Source organism: Lontra canadensis, unplaced genomic scaffold (assembly GCF_010015895.1).
Source record: "Lontra canadensis isolate GAN:19392208 unplaced genomic scaffold, GSC_riverotter_1.0 scaffold45, whole genome shotgun sequence".
NCBI lineage: Eukaryota > Metazoa > Chordata > Mammalia > Carnivora > Mustelidae > Lontra > Lontra canadensis.
Window position 1 is genome coordinate 13,755,563 of NW_022631039.1, and position 19,702 is coordinate 13,775,264.

Genomic DNA, 19,702 nt, shown 5'->3' on the forward strand with positions numbered 1-19,702 from the left:
GACAGGGATGGGGAAGAGGGTGGGGGACAGGGGCTCGGGACAGGGCAGGGGACAGGAGCAGGAGATGGGGCAGGAGACAGGGCAGGGGACAGGGCAGGGGGACAGGGCCAGGGGCTGAGGACATGGTAGGAGATAGGGATGGGGTACAGGGTGGGGGGAGAGGGCCGGGGTGAAGGCCAACAGGGGTCTGCCTCTACGCCCTGGGAGACCGGGACTCTGCTTGACCAGGGCCGGGGCGGGCAGCCTCACCCTGCACCAGCTGCCACAGGTCCTGGATGAGCCGCTCGCACAGCAGCCGGTGCTGGTGGTGGCGCTGGATCACCAGGTCCTTCTGACGCAGCAGGCTCCCCCGGCAGAGCTTGTCGGCCCGCAGCTCCGTGTTCTCCACCTCCAGCTCGTGCGCCCGGCACAGCAGCCGCAGCACCTCCCGCTGGTCCTCACTGACCGCCTGTGTGGGCAGCAGCTTCTCCAGCTGAGACACCTTCCTCTTGGCGTTGGCCAGCCGCCGCTCCAGCCCGGCCTGCCGGGGACACGGAGCACTCAGGGCCGGCGCCTGCAGTCTGTGCTCCCAAGCCGGTGCATTCCAGGGGGCTCAGCTTTGCAAACGGTGCTCACGAGAACATGGGGCGGGGGGGAACCTATGGGCTCCGAGGACATGTGCCCATCACCCTGCACTAACCACACCCTTTATCTCTTGTGTTCTGATGCTTTCACATCTGGGCCCTCGCCCACCCTGGAGGGACTGCCCCTCCCAAGGTGAGCTGGTTCCCAAGGGCCTAAACCACTCACCCAGGAGCACGGGTCTCCAGGGCAGACCAACCAACCCAGAGCCTGCACCCCAACCCCCTCCTCCACGGGGCTCTCCACAAGCCTGAAGAGACACTGTGCATGGTGACCACTGCGCAGACGCTGGGGCTCTCCAGCCACGCCAGAATAGGGACCACGAGACAATGAGCTACCGTGTCACAACTCAATGGTTGTGCAAGAGGCTCCTTTGTGCAGGGAGGGGCCGGACTGACTTCCTCTGGCCGTGACCCTCCAGCCTGTGCCCAAGACCTGACTCGGGGAAGACGGAGCAAGAGACCGAAGCAAGCACGGGCCCGTGGGGAGCGCCTGCCCACAGGACCCCTGGAGCTGGAGGCTCTGCCGCTCTGGACAGAGAGGGCGGCTGTCTGCGCAGACAGGCAGGAGCTGCCCCGTCTCCATGGCCACTGGCTCCTCTGTCCCCCAGGCCACCCCTCCCACACCCTGACCCCTGCCACCCCCTTCGGCCATCACTAGCATGAAGGGCAGGGACTCTGCCGTCGGCTTCCCTTGTCCCCAGGGACGTGGAACAGTTCATCTCAGCTCCCTGAGCCTGGTTCTCATCTACAGGACGGTGGTGGCAGGCCCCACCCAGTGTACCGTGGTCACACCACCGCCGTGACCCTGCACACACAGCCCCCTCCCCCACCTTGAGGGCCGCGGTCTTCCGCTGCTCGGCCAAAATCATGTTGACCTCTTCTCTGGCCAGAGCCACCTCATGCGGCTCCGAGGACTCGCCCTCGTCCCCATCCACGTCGGCCTCTGCTGGCTCCTTGTCCCTCTCTGGTGTCCTGTCCCTGTGTGTGTGCTCGTGGGTCTTCTCCCGCTCCCAGCTGCAGCCACAACAGAGGGGCCAGGGGTCAGGGTGCAAGCCGTGCCCGGGCTGGTCTACCCACAGGCCTGGGCAGAAGCTGGTCTGCTGCCTCGTCTTTCCAGTCTTGTAAAATACAAAAACTCACGAACAAAAACCAGAAGGAAACAGAAGCAATGAACACTACACAGGATTGTCGGACGATGAAACACAGGACTCCGCTGCCTCCGGCCCCAGCTCTGCCCCGGGGACTGCGGGCCGCCTGCACGCAAACACGCCCCCGCTGAGCCCAGCTCCCTTGGCCACAGGACTTGGGGGGCAAGAGCACACTGGGGCTCTGAGGATTAGTGTGATCACCTCCACTCAGGGCAAAACCTCAGAGGGCCACCAGCAGGCTGTGAACAACCGTAGGCACTGTTCAGCGGGGACAGCGGGAAGGGAGGACAGAAGCAGCAGGGCTGGGGGCAGCGTGTGGATGGAGTGGATCTCCGGGTGGAAGAATTCCTCTGGCGCAGGTATCACACTCTGTGTGTAACTCAGAAAATACACAGAAAGGAGGAAGTGGCAGAAGGAGAAATGCAGGGAGGACGGGACAAGAAAGCATTCAGCGTAGGTTACTGCAAGCAGCAGACCCAGGCGTCCCAGTCTGAGCAGGGCAGGGCCGGGCACCCCCGCTCCTGGTGTGACTGTAACTAGCACCCCTCCCCCGCTTAAAAGCGTCCTGCTCCAGGTGACCAACAGCACAGTCCCTCCGTATGTGATCAGTCCAATCACAGTACGTACAAATAAGAAGGATGTGAGAATGGCAGAAGGGTCCTGGCCTTGTGGGTGGGCAAACCCACACCCCCTCTGAACCTCAATGTCCTCTTCTGTGAAATGGGGTTGATCCTAACCTGCCAGGGCTGGCTCTCGACCCCAGGCTGGGACAGAGAGATTGCAGGACCCGGATCTCCCACCTGGATCTCCCACTGGGCCCAGCTTGGCTGCAGGGGAAGGACAGCAAGAAGAGATTGGGCCAGGAGTCCTGGCCGGGAACACAGGGTGCCCCCACTAAAGTCCCCCTTGGGGACCTACAGGCAGTAGCACAAAGGCGCTCCCACCAGCGGCCCGTGGTGTCCTGGCTGGCCTCCCTGCCCCATGGGGCTGGCATGTGAGCACACTCACTCTGCAATGGTCAGCAGGTGGCGGGACACGTCAACGTGCAGCTCGATGTTGGTGTTCTCCAGCTCCACCAGGCTGCGCCGCATCTCTAGCTGCTCCTTGAAGGCCTCGATGAGCTGCGCCCGGATCTTGTTCATCTGCAGGCGGCTATCCTCCTCTCCATCATGGGCAGGGATCATGACTAGGGGTGGGAAGAGAGCCAGCTGCCCCAGGAGCAGTGTCACCTAAGCCCAGTTTGAACGCCTTGCTTGCCCACCAACACAGGGTCTGCACCAAGGAACTCTGTACATGTTTAGAGAGATGAGTGGGTGGATGGATGGATGGATAATGGATGGGTGAATAATGGATGGATGGATGGATGGATGGATGAGTAGATGATGGATGGATGGGTGGATGGGTGGATCATGGATGGAGAGATGGATGGGTGGATGGGTGGGTGAAGGATGGATGGATGGATGGACGGATGGACGGATGGATGGATGGGCGGATAGATAAATAATCGAATGGATGGATTAGATGGCTTGGGGTCAGATTACCTGACTTTCCCTGGCTTGGGGTCAGATTACCGTGGATTTGAGTCTCAGGCACCCAAGGAGGGGTGTGGCTGGGCTAGCCATCTGAGCTCAGACGTCGCTTCCTCAGGGAAACCCTCTCAGATTCTCAATCTGGGTCCACCTGACACTTGTGCTGGTAACACCCTGCTTTCTCTGTCATAGTCCACTGCATATTGATGATTGATAAACATTTTGTGATACATCTGACACCTGTTTCCTGCTAGAATGTCAGTTCCACAGAGCAAACTAGTTCTTTTTGTTTCCCATGTTAAGTTCCTACCTAATCGTTGTCCATGATTCACGGACAGTACTCCCTGGCTGCCCCACGGCAGCTCCACTCTGGCCACACACTGTCTGTTCCCCTGACCTGGAGGGCAGTGATCAAGGGGCACGTTTTCCTTAAATACCAAGTGATCTGAGATGGGCAAAATGAGCACTGCATCCAGAGACTAGACTACTTAGTCATTAAAACAGATCTTGGGGTGCCTAGGTGGCTCAGGAGTTAAGCGTCTGCCTTCGGCTCAGGTCATGATCCCAGGGTCCTAGGATCAAGTCCCTCATCAGGCTCCCAGCTTGGCGGGAAGACTGCTTCTCCCTCTCCCTCTTCCCCTGCTTGTATTTCCTCTCTCGCTGTGTCTTTCTCTCTGTCAAATAAATAAATAAAATCTTTAAAAAACAACAACAACAAGATTTTGGGGCACCTGGGTGGTTCAGTGGGTTAAAGCCTCTGCCTTTGGTTCAGGTCATGATCCCAGGGTCCTGGAATAGAGCCCCACATGGCTCTCTGCTCAGTAGGGAGTCTGCTTCCCCTCCCCCTGTCTCTGTCTACTTGTGATCTCTATCAAATAAATAGATAAAATCTTAAAAAAAAAAAACAAAACAAGATCTGGAAATGCTCAAAATGCTCCTGACAGAGGCGTGTACACCAGGGTCCCACTGCCGCCCCAGGCACACCACAGCAGGACCCAAGGGAGCCTGTCATCCCCTCAGGGCTCACCAGGAGACCACCACCCCTTGAAACGTTGCCTGTTTCCCCAGAACACCTAGGACCAGTCCCAATAATTAAGAGCCCATCCGGGTGAAAGCCCTTGCGGCACACATCCCTGTTGACCCCCAACCCCAAAAAAGCCCAAACATCCTGGTGACCACCCAGCTTTGCAAATTCTCTACCACCACCCCATCTTCCTTCCCACTGGCCTCCCAGCCCTCCACCAGCCCATAGGTCTCAGTCTTCCATCAACCACAGCCCCTTCCCTTTGAATACTTCCTTCACCCTCTTGCTCCAACAGAACCCTGAGCACTCCAAGTCACCTAAGACAGAGGGACACCCATGTGCCCAAGGAGGCTGAGTAGCTAGAAAGCCCCAAAGTACCCATCAGATGGGATGAGACAGACTCCAATGTAATGCTCTGCGGCTGTTTGAAAGAATGTGGCAGATCCACTGCGCAGGTGGACGGCCCCCAGGACACGCCGCTATGTGAGGAAAACAAGGAACAGAAGAAGAGCCGTAGGCTGGTGTCACTTGCAGAACAGCCCAAAGCCGACGCCCTGCTTCACACACACACACACACACACACACACACACACACACACACAAACCACGTGGCCCTCTCTGGACGCCAGTGTCCTTGATGCTGCACAGAACACGACAGGCTCACATCAAAATGACGGCAGTGACCTCAGACAACGCCCCCTCTTCCCAGTGCTTAGACACAATGCCTGACTTATAGGACCTCAGAGCACAGAGCAGTCGGCAAACCCACAGGACAAACGACTCAGGTTCTTGAGCTAGAATCGAAAGGAAAACCACGAAGAGGATTCAGTGGATGGCCACTGAACAGAAGAGACCACATTCAAGGTGTAGCCTGGTGACACAGCTGGGCTTGCCTACCCACCATCCGCCGACACCAGCAAATGCGGGAGCATCCTGTCAGGTGTGGGAAAGGCACCACTGTTTTGTGTTGGCCAAGTCCTTGTTTCTTGGGGAGGACATCCTGACCTATTTCTGAATACAGTGATACAATGTCTGGAATTCAATTCGAGATGATGGGATGGGGCCACGTGGGAGGACAGAGCGAGTGAGAGTGGCAAGGAGAGTACATATACATACACTTACATATACCTGACTTTTCTCCTGGTGTTTTTAAGGACACATTTTTTACCTACCGGTTAGCTTTATAGTTTTTGGAGAAGTTATGATACGCTGACCCATAAGGGAGGCCTACTGAAGGCTGGTTTGGGAAGAAGAGGGGAATGGAGAGAAACTGCGTGATAGGCACAGGGTCTGCTCTGGGACCAGGCAGAGGTGGTGGCCACAGGGCACCGCAGACAAGCCACAAACGCCACTGAGCTGTGCACGCAAAGATGGTGAACTATAAGTTGTGCGAGCTTTGCCTCAGTAAATAAATACAAATTTAGATGCTGACATTGGGGAGAGTAGAGAACTCTCTGTACTATCTCTGCAGCTCTTCTGTAAATCTAAAATTATTCTGGAATGGAAGACTGTGTTTTTAAAGAGAAACTGATCTGGGAGGAAGGAAGAAACAAAAAAGTGGGAGGGTGGGAAGGACAGGAAGGTAGAAAGGAGGTGCTCAGGAGAAGGCAGGGAAGGCGGCCGCTCCCCCCACATGCTGTGGGCCAGGAAACAGAAGGCAGTGCGTGGCAGGTGAGGACTGAAGCCCATGGCCACAGCCACGAGTTCAGGGGGACAGGCAGCAAAACCACAGGGACCCCAGGAGTTCGGCTCTACCTTGTGCATCCCGGGTACCGGGGTCGCCTCTCCTCTCCTCCTCCTGAGTCTCAGTTTTGGACTTGAGGCACTCGATCTCCCGGCGCAGATCAGAGATGACGTCCGTGTATTGCGCGATACGGGAGGACGCGTTCAGCAGGTTACGCTTCACCTGGTTGGGGGGGACCCACAGCCAAGGTCAGCACTTGCGGAAACTGCCCTGCCATGTGACGTGCTCATGATGCCACGAGGACGATGGCACATTTGGTTAGGAAAATTCAGATTGATGCAACTTAACCTTAAAGACAGAGGGAACCGGACTCCTACCCCATGGGGATGAGTCCTGAGGACACCAGCCAGACACAGAAGGACACTCCCGGGAGCCCCACGCACACAAGGACCCGGAGTCGTCAGCCTCACAGACACAGAGAGCAAATGGTGGGGCCGGGACTGGGGGAGTGGTTGGGGGTCTGTGCATCACAGGGACAGGGTCTCCATGTGTGGGAATGGAACATTCTTAGCTGGACGGTGCCCCTGAACTGGATGCTGAGAAATGGTGAAGATGGCAAATTTTATGTCATGCATATTTTGCCACAGTCAAGAAATTTCCCATGATCTGTCAAGAATTGTTGAGAGCCCCTCCGCTTGGGTAAACGCTGCGATCACTCTGATCAGCGCCCTCTGGACCGTCCCCTCTGGGGTTCTCTGCAGATGTACACATCTGCAGACACACACCGGGCTTCCAGTAGAGGTGGCTTCGGTTTTTTATGTAAATTATATCAGACCAGGGCTCCAGCCCCACACGGGGCTCAAACCCATGACCTTGAGATTGAGACTCGCCAGCTCCACCTACTGGGCCTGCCGGGCGCCCCCCAGTGCTCTTCTCTAACTTGGTTTCCTCATCCAGCACTGTGGCTGGGAGGCCTCCATCCGCACAGCTGGGCCTAGCCCATTCCCTCCAAAGCCGCACAGCGGTCCACGGCAGGATGCACCCGTCTGCACACCCCGTCCCCTTTTGTAGGCACTTTGGAGCTTTTGAGCATGTGGGCCTGAGTCTCTCTCTGGTGGGTCTGGAGGGTGGAAGGGCTGGTCGCCATCCACACACCCTGCCCTCCTACATTCAAGGCCTAGCGTCCTCGACCCAGCCTCTCAGCTCTGTCTTCCCGGCCACTCATCCTTGTAGCACCCCGTGGCTGCCATTTAGAGCACTGAGCATAGTTGGAAGTGACATACTGATCTGTGGGAGGTGGGGTTTGACATCTGCCCCCCACACCCGCAGCGAAGCTCACAGTTTGGCTGAGAGCAGAGGCCGTCCTGCCACTGAGCTCAGGGCTGTGTGGCAGGGAGGGCTCGACCCAGGTTTGCTGGAGAGGATCACAGATCTCCTCGATGGCCGCCGGGCATGCATCCCTGAACCCACGCCCGGCCTCCTGACGCGAGCCCTCTGTGCTGAGCACAGCAGCCAGAGCCAGAGAAGCCGGTGCTCACAGCGCTGTCCCCAGAGCCGGGCACCCTGCGCTGTGAGCCTGCTCTGCTCGGGCTGTGGAAGGTTGGAGAAGTGCCTTTCTCTCTCTCTCTCTCCATGCCTTGGCTGCCCAGGTTGCAGAACGGGATAACAGGCCCCACCTTCCAGGGACATCTGGAGCTCACAGTGCACCTGGAGGACGGCTAAGTCCATGTCGGAAACATCCCAAGCCCTGTGACTGGGGCCTCATGTGAAGAAAGCGTCTTTGCTGATGTAATTAGGGATCTCAATACAAGACCGTCCTGGATTTGGGAGGTCCGAAACCCAAGGCCTGCGTCCTCATCAGAGAAGAGAAGGGACAAACAGAGAAGTCAGGCGCCACACACCCAGCACTGCCAGGAGCCGGGGTGGAAGGGGGACCACCCCCAGAGGTTCCGGAGGGAGCGTGGAGTGAGAATTCGGCACGTGGGGGCCTCACCCGTGTCTTGATGTTCTTGGCCCTGTAGGCGTACAGCAGGGTGGTCCGAGACTCCTCGAAGGACGTGCTGGCCGGGCTGATGTGCGTGATCATCACCGTGCGGCTGTTCCCCCCCAGGGCGTCCTGCTCAGCAGAAGGTCCTGGTGGAGGTAAGGGGAACGGGACCCCACCTCCCGTCCCAGGCCCCTCTGGACCAGCCCTCTGCGGTTCCTGCTCCAAACCCTGAGAAAGGCAGGCAATGCCAGGACCGAGGGTTTGGTGCTCAGAAAGGGGATGCCAGGACAAAGTGAGATCTGCACCTGGCCCACCCCGGCAGACTTCTGCTCTGATGAGAACAGAGTAGATTGAGAAGCCAAGTCTACGGGAACGTTTATGTACTGTTTTGCTGGCCTGTTCACCTACACCCTTGCTACATAAATAGAGGGGACTGTGTCCAGCTCAGAAAAGAGGGGAAAGTCTCACTGTTAGACTATCCAAGATAGGACAGGCAGTATCAGTAAGGTAGTGAGCTCCCTGTGACTGGGAGTGTGCAAGCTCAGGCTGACCCCTCCTCAGATGGATGGGGTGGGAGTCAGGCAGTGGCCAGGCATGGTTTGTACAGGGTTCTTGTGCCTTCAGGGGTTCCTGGAGGGGCCCTGAGACCCAGGTCCGGGCCTCCCTCCTGGCAGGGACGCCCCCTACGAGGTGTGTGGGCTGTACCTTCAGCAGTCTTGTAAGCTTGCTGTCCCGGAAGTTCACATACTGCGCCCGGCTGCCGCCTTTCTCGCTGAGTGCGCTGATGCAGTTGCCCAGAGCCAGCAGGGAGCGGTTGATGTGGGCGCCCTCCTTCATCCTCTTGCCGCGGTTCTGGGTCTGGGCGGGAGAAGAGAGGTCTGGGCCGGGCCATGTGCTGGCCCATCCCTCCCGGGCCTGAATGGCTCCGATGGCACGCATGGATGGCTCAGATGGCTACAGGAGGGGACAAGGCAGAGCCGCGCGCTTACGCTCACCGGGACTATAAGCTATTCGTTAAGTGAGATGAGAACCGGGGTTGGGGGCTGTCTGTGCACAGGAGCCCCACCTTCATGAGACACAGACCGGGGTTCGTCCTGACAGCACCCCCCACACCGGAACTTCCCCATCCTTTGGCCGTGGCTCGGCGTCCCCTCCTGTAGGGGCACTCCCCCCCGGCTCTCCGAAGCGGGGACCATAGCAGCCGGCCCCCCATCCTATTTCTTCTACCACTTCACTTACCCAGCAACCGCCTTGCTCTCTGCTGCATTCCACGTCTGCCCGCCCACTCCCTGATGGACCCCAGGCTCCCTGGTAGCCAAGTGTCCCCAGAGCCCAGGACCCTGGCAGCACCCAGCCCACAGTGTGGGCTGCACGGATGAGCCAAAATGCCCTTAGGATAAACACCTCTGAGTGAAAGCACAGCACGGTCTCTTACTTTCTTCCCCTGATCTGTAGTTTCCACATTTTCTGCACTGTGCTTCTAATACATTTGAAATCAGAAAAAAAAAAAAAAATGTTTTTCTCATTAAGGGCGTGGGTTTGGGAGGCAACCTGGAGCATGGTTTGAGAATCTCGGACAGATCTCCCAGTCTGCCCCAGCTTCCTCACTCTCCCAACCTCACGGGGTAATGGGGAGGATTTAGTGTATAACATGTGCAACAGACCAGGTCGGGCTAGACCCCCAGAGGTAAGCGGTAAATGCCAGCTACTACGTTTGTTATGGGGGAGCCGGTGCAGGGCGGGACCGCAGCTGCTAGTATGGCCAGAGCCAGGGCAGCTGCTCATGTCACATGTCTGTGTCATAGAGTTGGGGGGCTTTCTCTGAGACCTCGTGCCCTGGAACAAAGGCTTTCACAAGTGATTTTCTACGAAGAAACAACAGCTCGTGAAAGCCAAGCAGATTGTAAAAGTAACCCATGTAGGCCACTTGAATATACACCTAAACCCAAACCAAGGCCCAGAGAGGGACAGTGGCTTACCCAAGGGCACACAGCAAGTCAGAGCAGAGTGAGAGCAAAGACCCAGACCCTGGACCCCTCCTGGCAACCCTCTCCATCTTGTCCCAAGGACACAGCTGGGCCCAGCTAGAACAGGCCAGAGTCCCAGACCTCTGTCACATGAGGCCCCCCTATGTGAACTTGTCTGTACCCACATCTCTCCATGGGTCAGCCATGCCCTTCCCTCCATGCTCTAATGCTCTGACAACTGGGGTCCTTGCTGACCCTGGAGGGACTGCCCCTCTCAGCATTAGCCAATTCCCAGTGATATAGAACAAGCTTTTCAAATCCAGACCACCAACCCAGAGCCCATACCTCTCCCACCTCACTCTGGGCCACTGTCACCCCGCATGAATCCCCCAGGGCCGGGGACCAGACAAATAGCCATTATGCCCCAGAGCCATGGAAGTTACTCCAACTAGCCATCCTGAGCCTGCTCACCCCGCCACACCTGCTCCTCCTGGGGAAACCACAAGAAGGCTCTTGCCCACAGTGCGGCCTTCCTCTGCCTGCTGACCGGCCCTACTGCCCCTCCCGCGTGAAATCCCACACGCCCTCCTCTGCGAACTGTGAGTAGGACTATCTTCCCAATGGCGGTCATCTCCGGGTCTCCTGGCCCTACTGTGTATCAAATGGTCTATGAACACATGGCATTTCAAAGCAGTCTGCCCCTGGCCACTGGCCCGGCCCTGCTCACTTCAGCTACAGGCACACCAAGGGCAGGGCATGAACAGATGCGACGACCCCATGATCAAACCCCAAACAGAGAGTGTCAGGGCAAACCGGGGCCCAGTTAACACAGCAGCAGACGGCACAGATTTGGGCAAGACACCCCTGGGTCCAAAGCTTAGATCTAACACTGAATATCTTGTGCACCACCAAGTCATCACACCACCTGGGGCCCAGCCCCCACATCTGCGGGGGGATTACATGGATTACACCTGCTAAAGGCCTGGGCGTTTGGTGACAACACTACTGTGCGAGCATGGCCTCCATCCAGCACATGCTCTGTGCCTGGCCCTGGGCTGGGCAGAAGGTAAGAACAGCCCCCACTTCTAGTGACAGGTACCTCCAAGGACAGGGGAACCAAGAGCTCGGGGGCAGGCAGGTGGGACCCTCAGAAGGATTGTCAGGTTTACATCCACATTGGGCTGGAGTAAACTGGGTGCCGTCCTCCTAACAGCCACGCTTTGCACACACTGTTCCCTCCACCTAACATGCCCTTCCTTGCATCCCACCAAACTCCTAAGGACCCCCTCAGGCTCAGCCCTGAGACTGCATGCCAGCACCCTGCCCTCCTCTGGGCTCTCGCACAGCCTCTGCATGGACCCCAATCTCTAAACACAGGCCTCCCTGGGCCTTCTTCATCGGCTCATGCATCTGTCTTTCCCCCCAGAGGCTCGGCACTGGGGCGGGTCTGGAGGCCGCTCATTGTCGGGACAGCCTGCCACTCAAGACCTACAAGCCTGCAGGTACCAGCCCTGCGGGCTCTGCCTCACAACACTTGAGACTCCATGCGCGCGGTAAGTAGGTCGCTAGCAGGCGCCGCCCTGGGAGCTGCGGGCGCTGGTGGACGAGGAGGGGCAGAGCCCCGCTCACAGACCACGAGGAGTAACCACAGGGATGTTGGATGGGGGGTGGTCAAAGAACCTGTGAAGCCCGCTCCGAGCCCGCCAGGTCCACCATGAAGAGCCTCCCAACGCGCACTTCCTCCAGCGAGTCTGCCCCCCGGCTCCGCCGGCGCACAGTGACCTGTAGCACTGCGTGGGAGCGAGAGGACGTCTTGTTGGCGGCCGTGGGCTCCTGCGTGCGCTGCCGGTTGCCTTTGGTGAGGAGCTGCATGATCTGAGGACACAGGCGGAGTTGGGCAGGGGGGCCACACACTCCCCCAGCACCCCGTGGGGCCCACAGGAGGGCTGGTCCCCCGGCCCCCTCGGGCAGCTCTTTGCAGAACCTTGTCTGGCAGAAGCAGTGTCTCGGTTATGGCTCAGAGTGACCCATCGATCGAGCTAACCAATCCAGCCGGGATGGCAGAGGGCAGACACTGGTGTCACCCTCCCCCTCCTCTACCCATGGCAGACCCCGTCACTGGGTCACCCACATCTTCCCCACACAGCCAGGACCAGTTCTAGAACCTTCCGCCACAGAACCCCGCAGGCATACAGGCTCGCTGAGGTTGGCAGGTGGGCTGGAACCCATCTGTGTGCAAGCCACTGCAGGAACCAGGCCAGCCAGCCTCGGCGGGGTGCCCACTGTGTGCCAGGAGGTGCTGGGACCACAGAGCACGTGGGGGATTTCAGACGGGCTGGGACTGGCTGGGGTGCTGTGTGGGAACGGGCTCCTCACCCACATCTGGGTGCAGAGGGAACAATGGTCAGCAATGTCTGCCCTGAACGCACCGTTTGCCACCCCGTTAGCGGGGAAACAACGTTAGGCTGCGTGTCTGGCTCAGCTACGTGAGCTCTGGCAAGTGTGGCGGCTGAAGCCGAGGCCCCCTTCCCTCCGTGGGCCCCTGTGACCCTCACCTCCTGGGCGTTCGAGGTGGAGACCTCCATGATGCCTGCGATCTGGATATTGCCCCGAGAATCCTCCCTCAGGTCCAAGAACCCCGAAGATGGGTTCAGGAGATCCCGGATCACTTCGTTATAAATCTGGGAGGACAGACAGAAGCGGGAAATGCAGCAGCTTTGGGGCAAGAACAGCACAGTAGGTACATCTCAGCAGAACTCTGACGCCCCAAGGGCTGAGGTCTCCCAGGAAGCCAGCGGGCAGGCTCACCTCCAGGTAAGACATGGACACGCTGCAGTCCGCGTGGTCGCGGGTCTCCTCAATGGCCCGGAAGAGGTCGGTGAGGGTCCGCAGGTAGATGCCGGGCTCCGCGTCCATGCCCAGCATGGTGTAGGTCTTCCCCGCGCCTGTGGGCAGGTGGACAGCCACCAGGGCGGGGACTCCTGAGGCGGGCTCCTACCTTGCCCGGACACGTGCCACCAGTTGACAGTCCACACCTCTGCCACCTTAGGCAAATCGTCCTGAACACTCAGACATGCTCATTTTCTGTTTCAGAAACGGGGGCAAAGGGAAGCCCGCGGAAGTCTGATGGCTCCCCTGCACAAGAAACCCCGGACACGGGGGCTGGGTTCATGCCTATCGACAGGAATGCCACCTGCCCCCTGTCCCTGCTCCCCAAAGACCCCCCTCTGCCAGAACCTGGCAGGCAGTAGGTGCGTGTTAACATCCACGGCGTGAGTAACGTCCCCAGGCCATAACCCTGGGCCAGGGGCTTCCCAGGCCTCCGTCTTCCCATCTGCTCCAACCTCTGCCATCCTGGCTTTCAGGATGTGAGAGGTGGCTAAGCTTTGGGGACCATCGTGGAGCCCAACTGCTAGTTGGGGAGACGTCTGTGGGTTCTCGTGGTCAGTAAGGGGCAGACGTGGCTGGACCCCCACGTGCATGCCTACCAGCCGCGTGTGCTCTCTGAGGCTCAGCTTCCTCGTGTGTGCCAAAGGGGTGGCACTCACTGCCCATGGGGGCCGCAATGAGGATGGAAGGAGCCAGTGGGCGCAGGGAGAGCATCACACGCTGGTGCAGGGTGATGCTCCGTGCTGGGAGGGAGAGCACGGTAGCTGTCAGCCCCGCCCCCTCTGGGGGCCCTGCCCTTGGCGGTACCTGAGGGGCCATAGGCAAACACCGTCACGTTGTACCCAGACACGACACCTTCCACGAGGTGCTGAGTGGTAGCACGATACACATCTTCCTGTGGACAGACGGAAGGACAGACAGTGGGACATGTGACCCAGCCAGAGTTGGACCGGTGTGTGGTGTCTGCACATGGCCAGGGACCGTCGGGAGGAGGCCAGTCTAGATGCGGCATGGGCTCCAGTCCCCATCCTGCTGCTGTGCCACCCCAGGGAGAGAGATGGGGCCGGGCTCCTGGAGAAGCCACCAGGGAGGATTACACACGAGCATGCATGACAGCTCCTGTCATGAGGCCTGTCACATGTCTGGTGATGGACGCGGATGGGGCCACTCCAGGCTTCTCAGAAGTCGAGAGAAGTCAGACACAGTGCCTGGGACTAGAAGGCAGCACACTTGCAAGGGCATCAGGACTCCTCATCATGGGATAAAACCAGGACGGGCCTGACCAATCTCAGGTCCACAAAATCCCATGTAAGGTAGCAACACCTAGCAACAAGTGTGGCAGTGAGCTCCCTGCCCACAGGGATATTCAAGGAAGAACACCTCCAGGTGTGTACGTATGGCTGGACCTCACTGAAACGACAATGCCATATCTGCTGCCCTTCCTGGGCGCCCGTCTGGACCCTGCTCCCCACATCACAGAACTGTCCCAGTAGCCCTGGCTGGTAACATGGCTCATAGCATCTGGGCATGGGTACTGCTTTCCCTAGCTCTGGACTTACATCATCAGGGGCTGGGACCTGGCCTGCAACTCTCTAGCATACAGCCTCGGTTTCCCCATCTGTACAATGGGGACAGCGTGGAGAGCTTTCCGAGAGGCTGGCAGGACCATGAACACGAGGACAGCCTTCCGCAGGGGCCGCTGTTCAACTCCCTCCTACTTCCAGCCCCACGAAGATCTTGGGAGTAAGAGCACATGTCCGCTCGGACAACACCCGGCTTGGCCATGCGGAGCACATCTGTTCTCAATAGAACTACGGCTGTGTCCTGAAGCAGGGGGCCACTCCCGGTGTCCCCAGGCGGCCAGTGTGTCGGAGACAAGCCATGCTGGGGCCCAGCGGGCAGGGACAGGGTGGGCAGGGTTGGACAGGTCTCGGGGCCAAACATCCCCTAGATGTCCTCTCCCTGGCAGACATTCCCATCTCCAGAAGCCCGGGTGCCAATCCTGCTCTGCCGGACTCCCCAGGCTCCCCTCTATGGCATGGGGCGATGAGACCCCTCTCACAGGTGGGGGTCAGGGGATGAGCTGGACAGCCTTTCGTCCTTGGGGGAGGGTGCTAGTGAGTGCGGCCTGATGCTGGGACTCCCACGATCGGTCTGCGGAAAGGGCCAGCTAAGGCCCAGGCCGGGACCCCTCGTCCCCTGCAGCTGTCCCCGCTGGCTCGCCCCTCCTCCAGATCCCAGCTCACCGCCGCATGCCTTGCTGGTGCCCCCACGACAGTGCTCACTCAGCACCTGCCTCCCTCGCTGGATGGGGGCCCACGTGGGTGGGGAGCATGCTGCAGCCACGTGGCAGAGGGGACCTGCCCTGTCTGGATGGACGAACGAGAACGTGTGAGCACCCGGGGCCCTGTGCGTGCGTCCTCCCGCTCCCTGCCCCAGGACAACCCAAGTGCCAGCCCCTTATTCAGCAGGGAGACTCCTGTGACAAGTGGTGGACAGGACCACCTGGCCACTGAGTCCTCCCCAGGAGGGCTCCAGGGTCTGGTGAGCCCCCGTGGGAACTCAGAGGGGCCGGTGGGCCGCAGGGTACCTGTGACGCATGCTGGTCCAGAACAGCGTCGAAAATGAAGGTCTTCTCCCGCGACCGGTGTGTGCGCAGCGTGTCCTCAGGATCTTCGCTGGGGCCCATGAGCACCACCGTCTGCGGCGGGGGAGGGAGGCATCAGAGGAGAGGTTACTCACAGAATCAGGGGGGGCTCCATGTGCCCAGAAGGACCCCAGGCCTGGTTATTGCCTGAGAAGGCCCGGGACTTAGTCTGCATCCCAGGAGGGCTGCAGGCCTCTTTGCTCAGCCGGGGCACGGGGGTGGGGGGCTGGTCCTCCAGCCGTGGGCATCCTCTCCACCTCCCATCCCCATTCCTGCACCCCTGCCCCGGGCCTGCAGAGCTCTGCACCCCAGCACCCATTCAATAGGGACAGGGCCCTTTGATGAATTAAAGGAAGAGGGGATGGCAGGAGCTGGGTCACTCCGTACCCCCCCAACCCCGGGGTGCCCAAGTGTGCGCCCATGCCCCTCCTGTCCACCCCCCAAGCTCTGTGGTCCCCTCTGCTGCTCCAAGCCAGTGCAAGTTGGCCCCCTCCCCCAGGCCTCTCCCATCTCATACAAATACATAATTACGAAGCACAGTGTAGAAGGGCCTCTGGGGATGGGGGGCAGAGCAATTAGAGACCAATCAGCTGTTTACTGCGGGAGGAGCTCCTGGGCTGGTGGGGAGCATGGGCGCCGGGTGAATCCTGCATGCACAACTGGCCAGACAAAAGCCTGGCCAACCTGTTTACCCGCACCCCTACTGGCCACCCGGCCAACCCCTCCCTCTGTCCACAGCTTTGGAAACAGAGGCCTCAGGAGGCAAGGGCTGCCCAGAGGCTCCTGGGGAGTCAGGCAGGGCTGGGAGCCCCCGGGGCCTGCCCCGGCTTCGGGCCAACAAGTTTTCCATGACATAAGCTAACCCCTTTCAAACTTTGTGGAGAGGATCTCAGGAAAGGGATCTGGTGGGGGCAGCCCCCATCCACACAGTTCCCGCCAGGTGAGCGCGCTGTCAGCCAGGCCAGAATGTCAGGGGACCAGGTAGGTTCAGAACAGGCTCCCACCAGCGGAAGTCCTCGGGCAAGTTTCCCCACCAACCTGGGCGCTGTTTTCCCATGTATAAGGTGGACTTGGGAGCAGAACCCACAGCCGTAAGGGGCACAAGCAATCACATGCTCAGTATCCAAGAAGTATCAGTTGCAATGGCTCTCATACTCGAGAAACAAACCTTTTTTTAATTTGCTATAAAATAACACGATTGAGAGAAAAGAGCCAGCCATAAACACACGTGCTGGTGAGTTATCATCAGTATCGACTTCTTGATTTTGGTCACTGTCCCATGGTCGCAGAATATCCGTGTTTTTAGGGAACACACAGGGACATCTCTGGGGGCGGAGGGGCGCAACGTCTCTAGCAGCCCAGTCAAAGGGAGCACGTACACACAGGGAGAAGAGGCCAGGCGCCCCTGTGGGGGAAACGTGGCGGCAGACAACACGCGGGCTCTTAACCGGGTCTCTGCTTCTGGCTGGCCTGAGGTCCCATCAGAACATGGTGTTACACAGAAACGTGGATGTGCCACCACACAGATGAGCCTCAGAACCACCAGCCTGGGTAGGACCAGGCCACACCCCGTGGGCCTCGGTCAGCAAGCTGGCCAACAGGGGCCAGGGGAGGGTGGGGGGCAGCTCAGAGTGGGCAGGGGACCCTTCCCGGGAGACGGAAATGTTTCGAACTGGACAGAGGTGGTGTCTGCCCAGGGCTGCGTGTCCTCACAGCCACTGACTTGCTCAGCTTAAAATGGTGACCTGTAAGTTACAGGGGACTCCCTCCAGTTCTTAAAAACCCAGCTGTGTTTCGTGCAGTCTGGAGCAAGGGGGCCTTGGAGCCAGGCCCCAGGTGGGCTCTGAAAGGACCCTGCAATGGAAGGAACAGCAGAGCAGGTGGCATGTGGGGGAAGGGAGGGCAGAGAGGGCCTCGGGGACCTTGCACACATAGCCCCACCTGTGCCAAGCAGACCAGGCAGGTCACAAGGTCCAAGGCTTCAAAAGGACAATGGCCCTGGGAAACATGAAGCTTCAACTCACAAATGCCACTTCCTTCCCTGCCCTCCAGAAGTGTCCTGTTTCCCTCAAGACACCGGATCCCCAAAGCCAGAGGAGTGGGAGAAAGTCTCATCACGACCTGTGGGAACCCCTGGGCAGCGCTCATGCCCACGGAGCTGCCCAGGGACCAGGGCCAGCAGGGGACACTTCTCGCTTGGGGACCGGTTACCTCCCAGGTGTGTGACCGCCAGGACGAAAAGGGGGCCTACTGACTTCCAGTATCAGGGAGGACAGGAGGTACCGTGGACAGTGGGGGCTCTCCCCGGGAGGACGTCCGTCGTTTCCAGATGGGCCAGTTCCAAGGTCTGGGGACTAATGACACTACCCTGAGAACCACTATCGATCCCAGCAAATTGTTATTCTGACTTCAGAGTTATGTGACAGAGCCTTCTCTTCCTCCTCTGACCACGCACAAAGCAGTCCCTGCTCCAGGCGGTCACCAGTCCCCAAGTGACAGCAGCCCGGCTGGGTCTCCCGTTGCATCCCTGACCCCCAGCTCACTTAGCACGTGAACTCAGCAGGAGTGATGCTGCTTCCATAGTAAGGACACCTACACTCTTCGCACCTGAGCCGGATTCATCCCTACAAGACTCTGCTCCCCCCATTGTAGTGACTGTCACCATGGGCTGCTCATGGATCTAAATTCACCGCAGCCTCTGCCCAGGGCACCCCGAGGTGTCCACACCACCGAGACGGCTGTCCATTTCCTTGTCCCACAGCGTCCTCTACAGCTCCCCAGCTGCCAGGTCAGCACAGGGCACCCGACCTGGTGGGGACTGGCAGCCAGGGCTCCCCAACATCCTGGTACTTTGCCTCTGACGTGCAAACCTTCTCCTAGGCACGACATTCAATCCTTCATTACAACTGCCTTTCTAATGACAAACGGAAAAATCCAATTCATCTGACAAAATCTGTCTTAGCCCATACTTGGCATTCATTCTGCCATGCGACTCCCGTCACCTGCAGGGACAGCTCAGGGACAGTGGGGTCCCGGCAGAACCCGCTATTACCGTCGTTACCTGGGGCCCTTTTCAAACGAGGGCCCTAGACCCTTAGCTAGACCTGCCGAAGGGCTCTGGTCCCCTCTGCCTCTCCTGCCCTGTGTCCTCAGAGCGGCCACACTCGCCCCCCGCCCCAACCTTGGGGGCTGACTTCCCCTTCTGCCAGGACCGCCCCCTCTCGCCTCCTCTGGGCACTGCTCCAGGTCTGAGAATGACCCCTTTGCCCTGCTTGAACCTCTGTGACAACAAGCAGGATGGGGACGGTCCTGTGTTCCTCTCAGCTCTGCCTGGTGTGGGAAACAGCTGGGAACAGCTGAGCTGGCAAAGGACGTGTAGGTGAGCGCCGCAATCCCATGAATGCACGCCCCGTGCCCCCGCCCCGCGCCCCTGTGGTCTCACCTGGTCCCCCACCTTGTGGGCGATGACGGCGGCCCCTTCCTCCAGTTCTGTGTCACTGAGCGGGCGGATCCGAAGCGCTACCTGTGGGCAGAACACCATGGTGGCTGCCATCCAGAGGCCCCCCCCCCGGAGGCTGCTCCCCATCCTCCCACTGCACCAGGGCCCCGCACCCTGCTCCACAAGGGTCTCCCTGTAACCGACCTCAGCTCACCAACCACCAAGTAGGCTGAAGTCCCCCCCGCAGGGCCTGGAGCTTGTTGGGGGAATCACAGGGCTGGCGGGGGGTGGCGGTAGAGGCAGAGACAGGGGAGTAGAAGCAAGGCCCTGGAAGGGGACCCAGAGCCCCGCACACTGACCTGTGCCAACAAGGCACCAGGAGGGTCAGGAGGTGGCAGCCTGGGAACACAAGGGGGATGCTCACCGTGAGCGGCTGGTCCTTGGGCTCCACCTCTCTCATGGCTGGGCTGCCCCTGGCCGGGGAAGGGCCGGCCGTGGGGCCGGCAGTGGGGCCGGCGGGCATGGCGTGCTCCCTGCTCTCCTGGCAGGCAAGGCAAGGCTACCTGTCTGCCCAGAGCCCCCACCCCCGCCCGCCCTGCCTCAGTGACATCAGCAAGCCCCAGGAGCCCAGCCAGTCCTTAACTGTCGCACACACGGGACTGCACACGTGGTTCGGGAGGCCCCGAGCAGCTGGGTGGCCTGGGCCCCGGAGGACACAAGCCAGCTGCATGCTGGGCATGGGGGTCGGGCTCCAGACCTTGGCCC

At 59.5% G+C, this 19,702-nt stretch overlaps 1 protein-coding gene across 1 annotated transcript in view; it reads right to left on the bottom strand.

Annotated features, from left to right (window-relative positions):
* The window catches only part of LOC116876272 (kinesin-like protein KIF19), a 31,994-nt gene extending 12,534 nt beyond the window's left edge, over positions 1-19,460 (bottom strand). Inside the window, exons 1-13 of the mRNA XM_032872322.1 lie at positions 19,362-19,460; positions 18,941-19,021; positions 15,442-15,552; positions 13,659-13,746; positions 12,771-12,907; positions 12,518-12,643; positions 11,643-11,837; positions 8,701-8,853; positions 8,002-8,124; positions 6,080-6,230; positions 2,780-2,957; positions 1,454-1,637; positions 250-520 (exon numbers count right to left, since the gene is read on the bottom strand). Of these exons, the coding sequence (XP_032728213.1) occupies positions 250-520; positions 1,454-1,637; positions 2,780-2,957; positions 6,080-6,230; positions 8,002-8,124; positions 8,701-8,853; positions 11,643-11,837; positions 12,518-12,643; positions 12,771-12,907; positions 13,659-13,746; positions 15,442-15,552; positions 18,941-19,021; positions 19,362-19,460 (1,897 nt within the window). The remainder of the gene's footprint in view (positions 1-249; positions 521-1,453; positions 1,638-2,779; positions 2,958-6,079; positions 6,231-8,001; positions 8,125-8,700; positions 8,854-11,642; positions 11,838-12,517; positions 12,644-12,770; positions 12,908-13,658; positions 13,747-15,441; positions 15,553-18,940; positions 19,022-19,361) is intronic.
* Between the last annotated feature and the right edge of the window lie 242 nt (positions 19,461-19,702).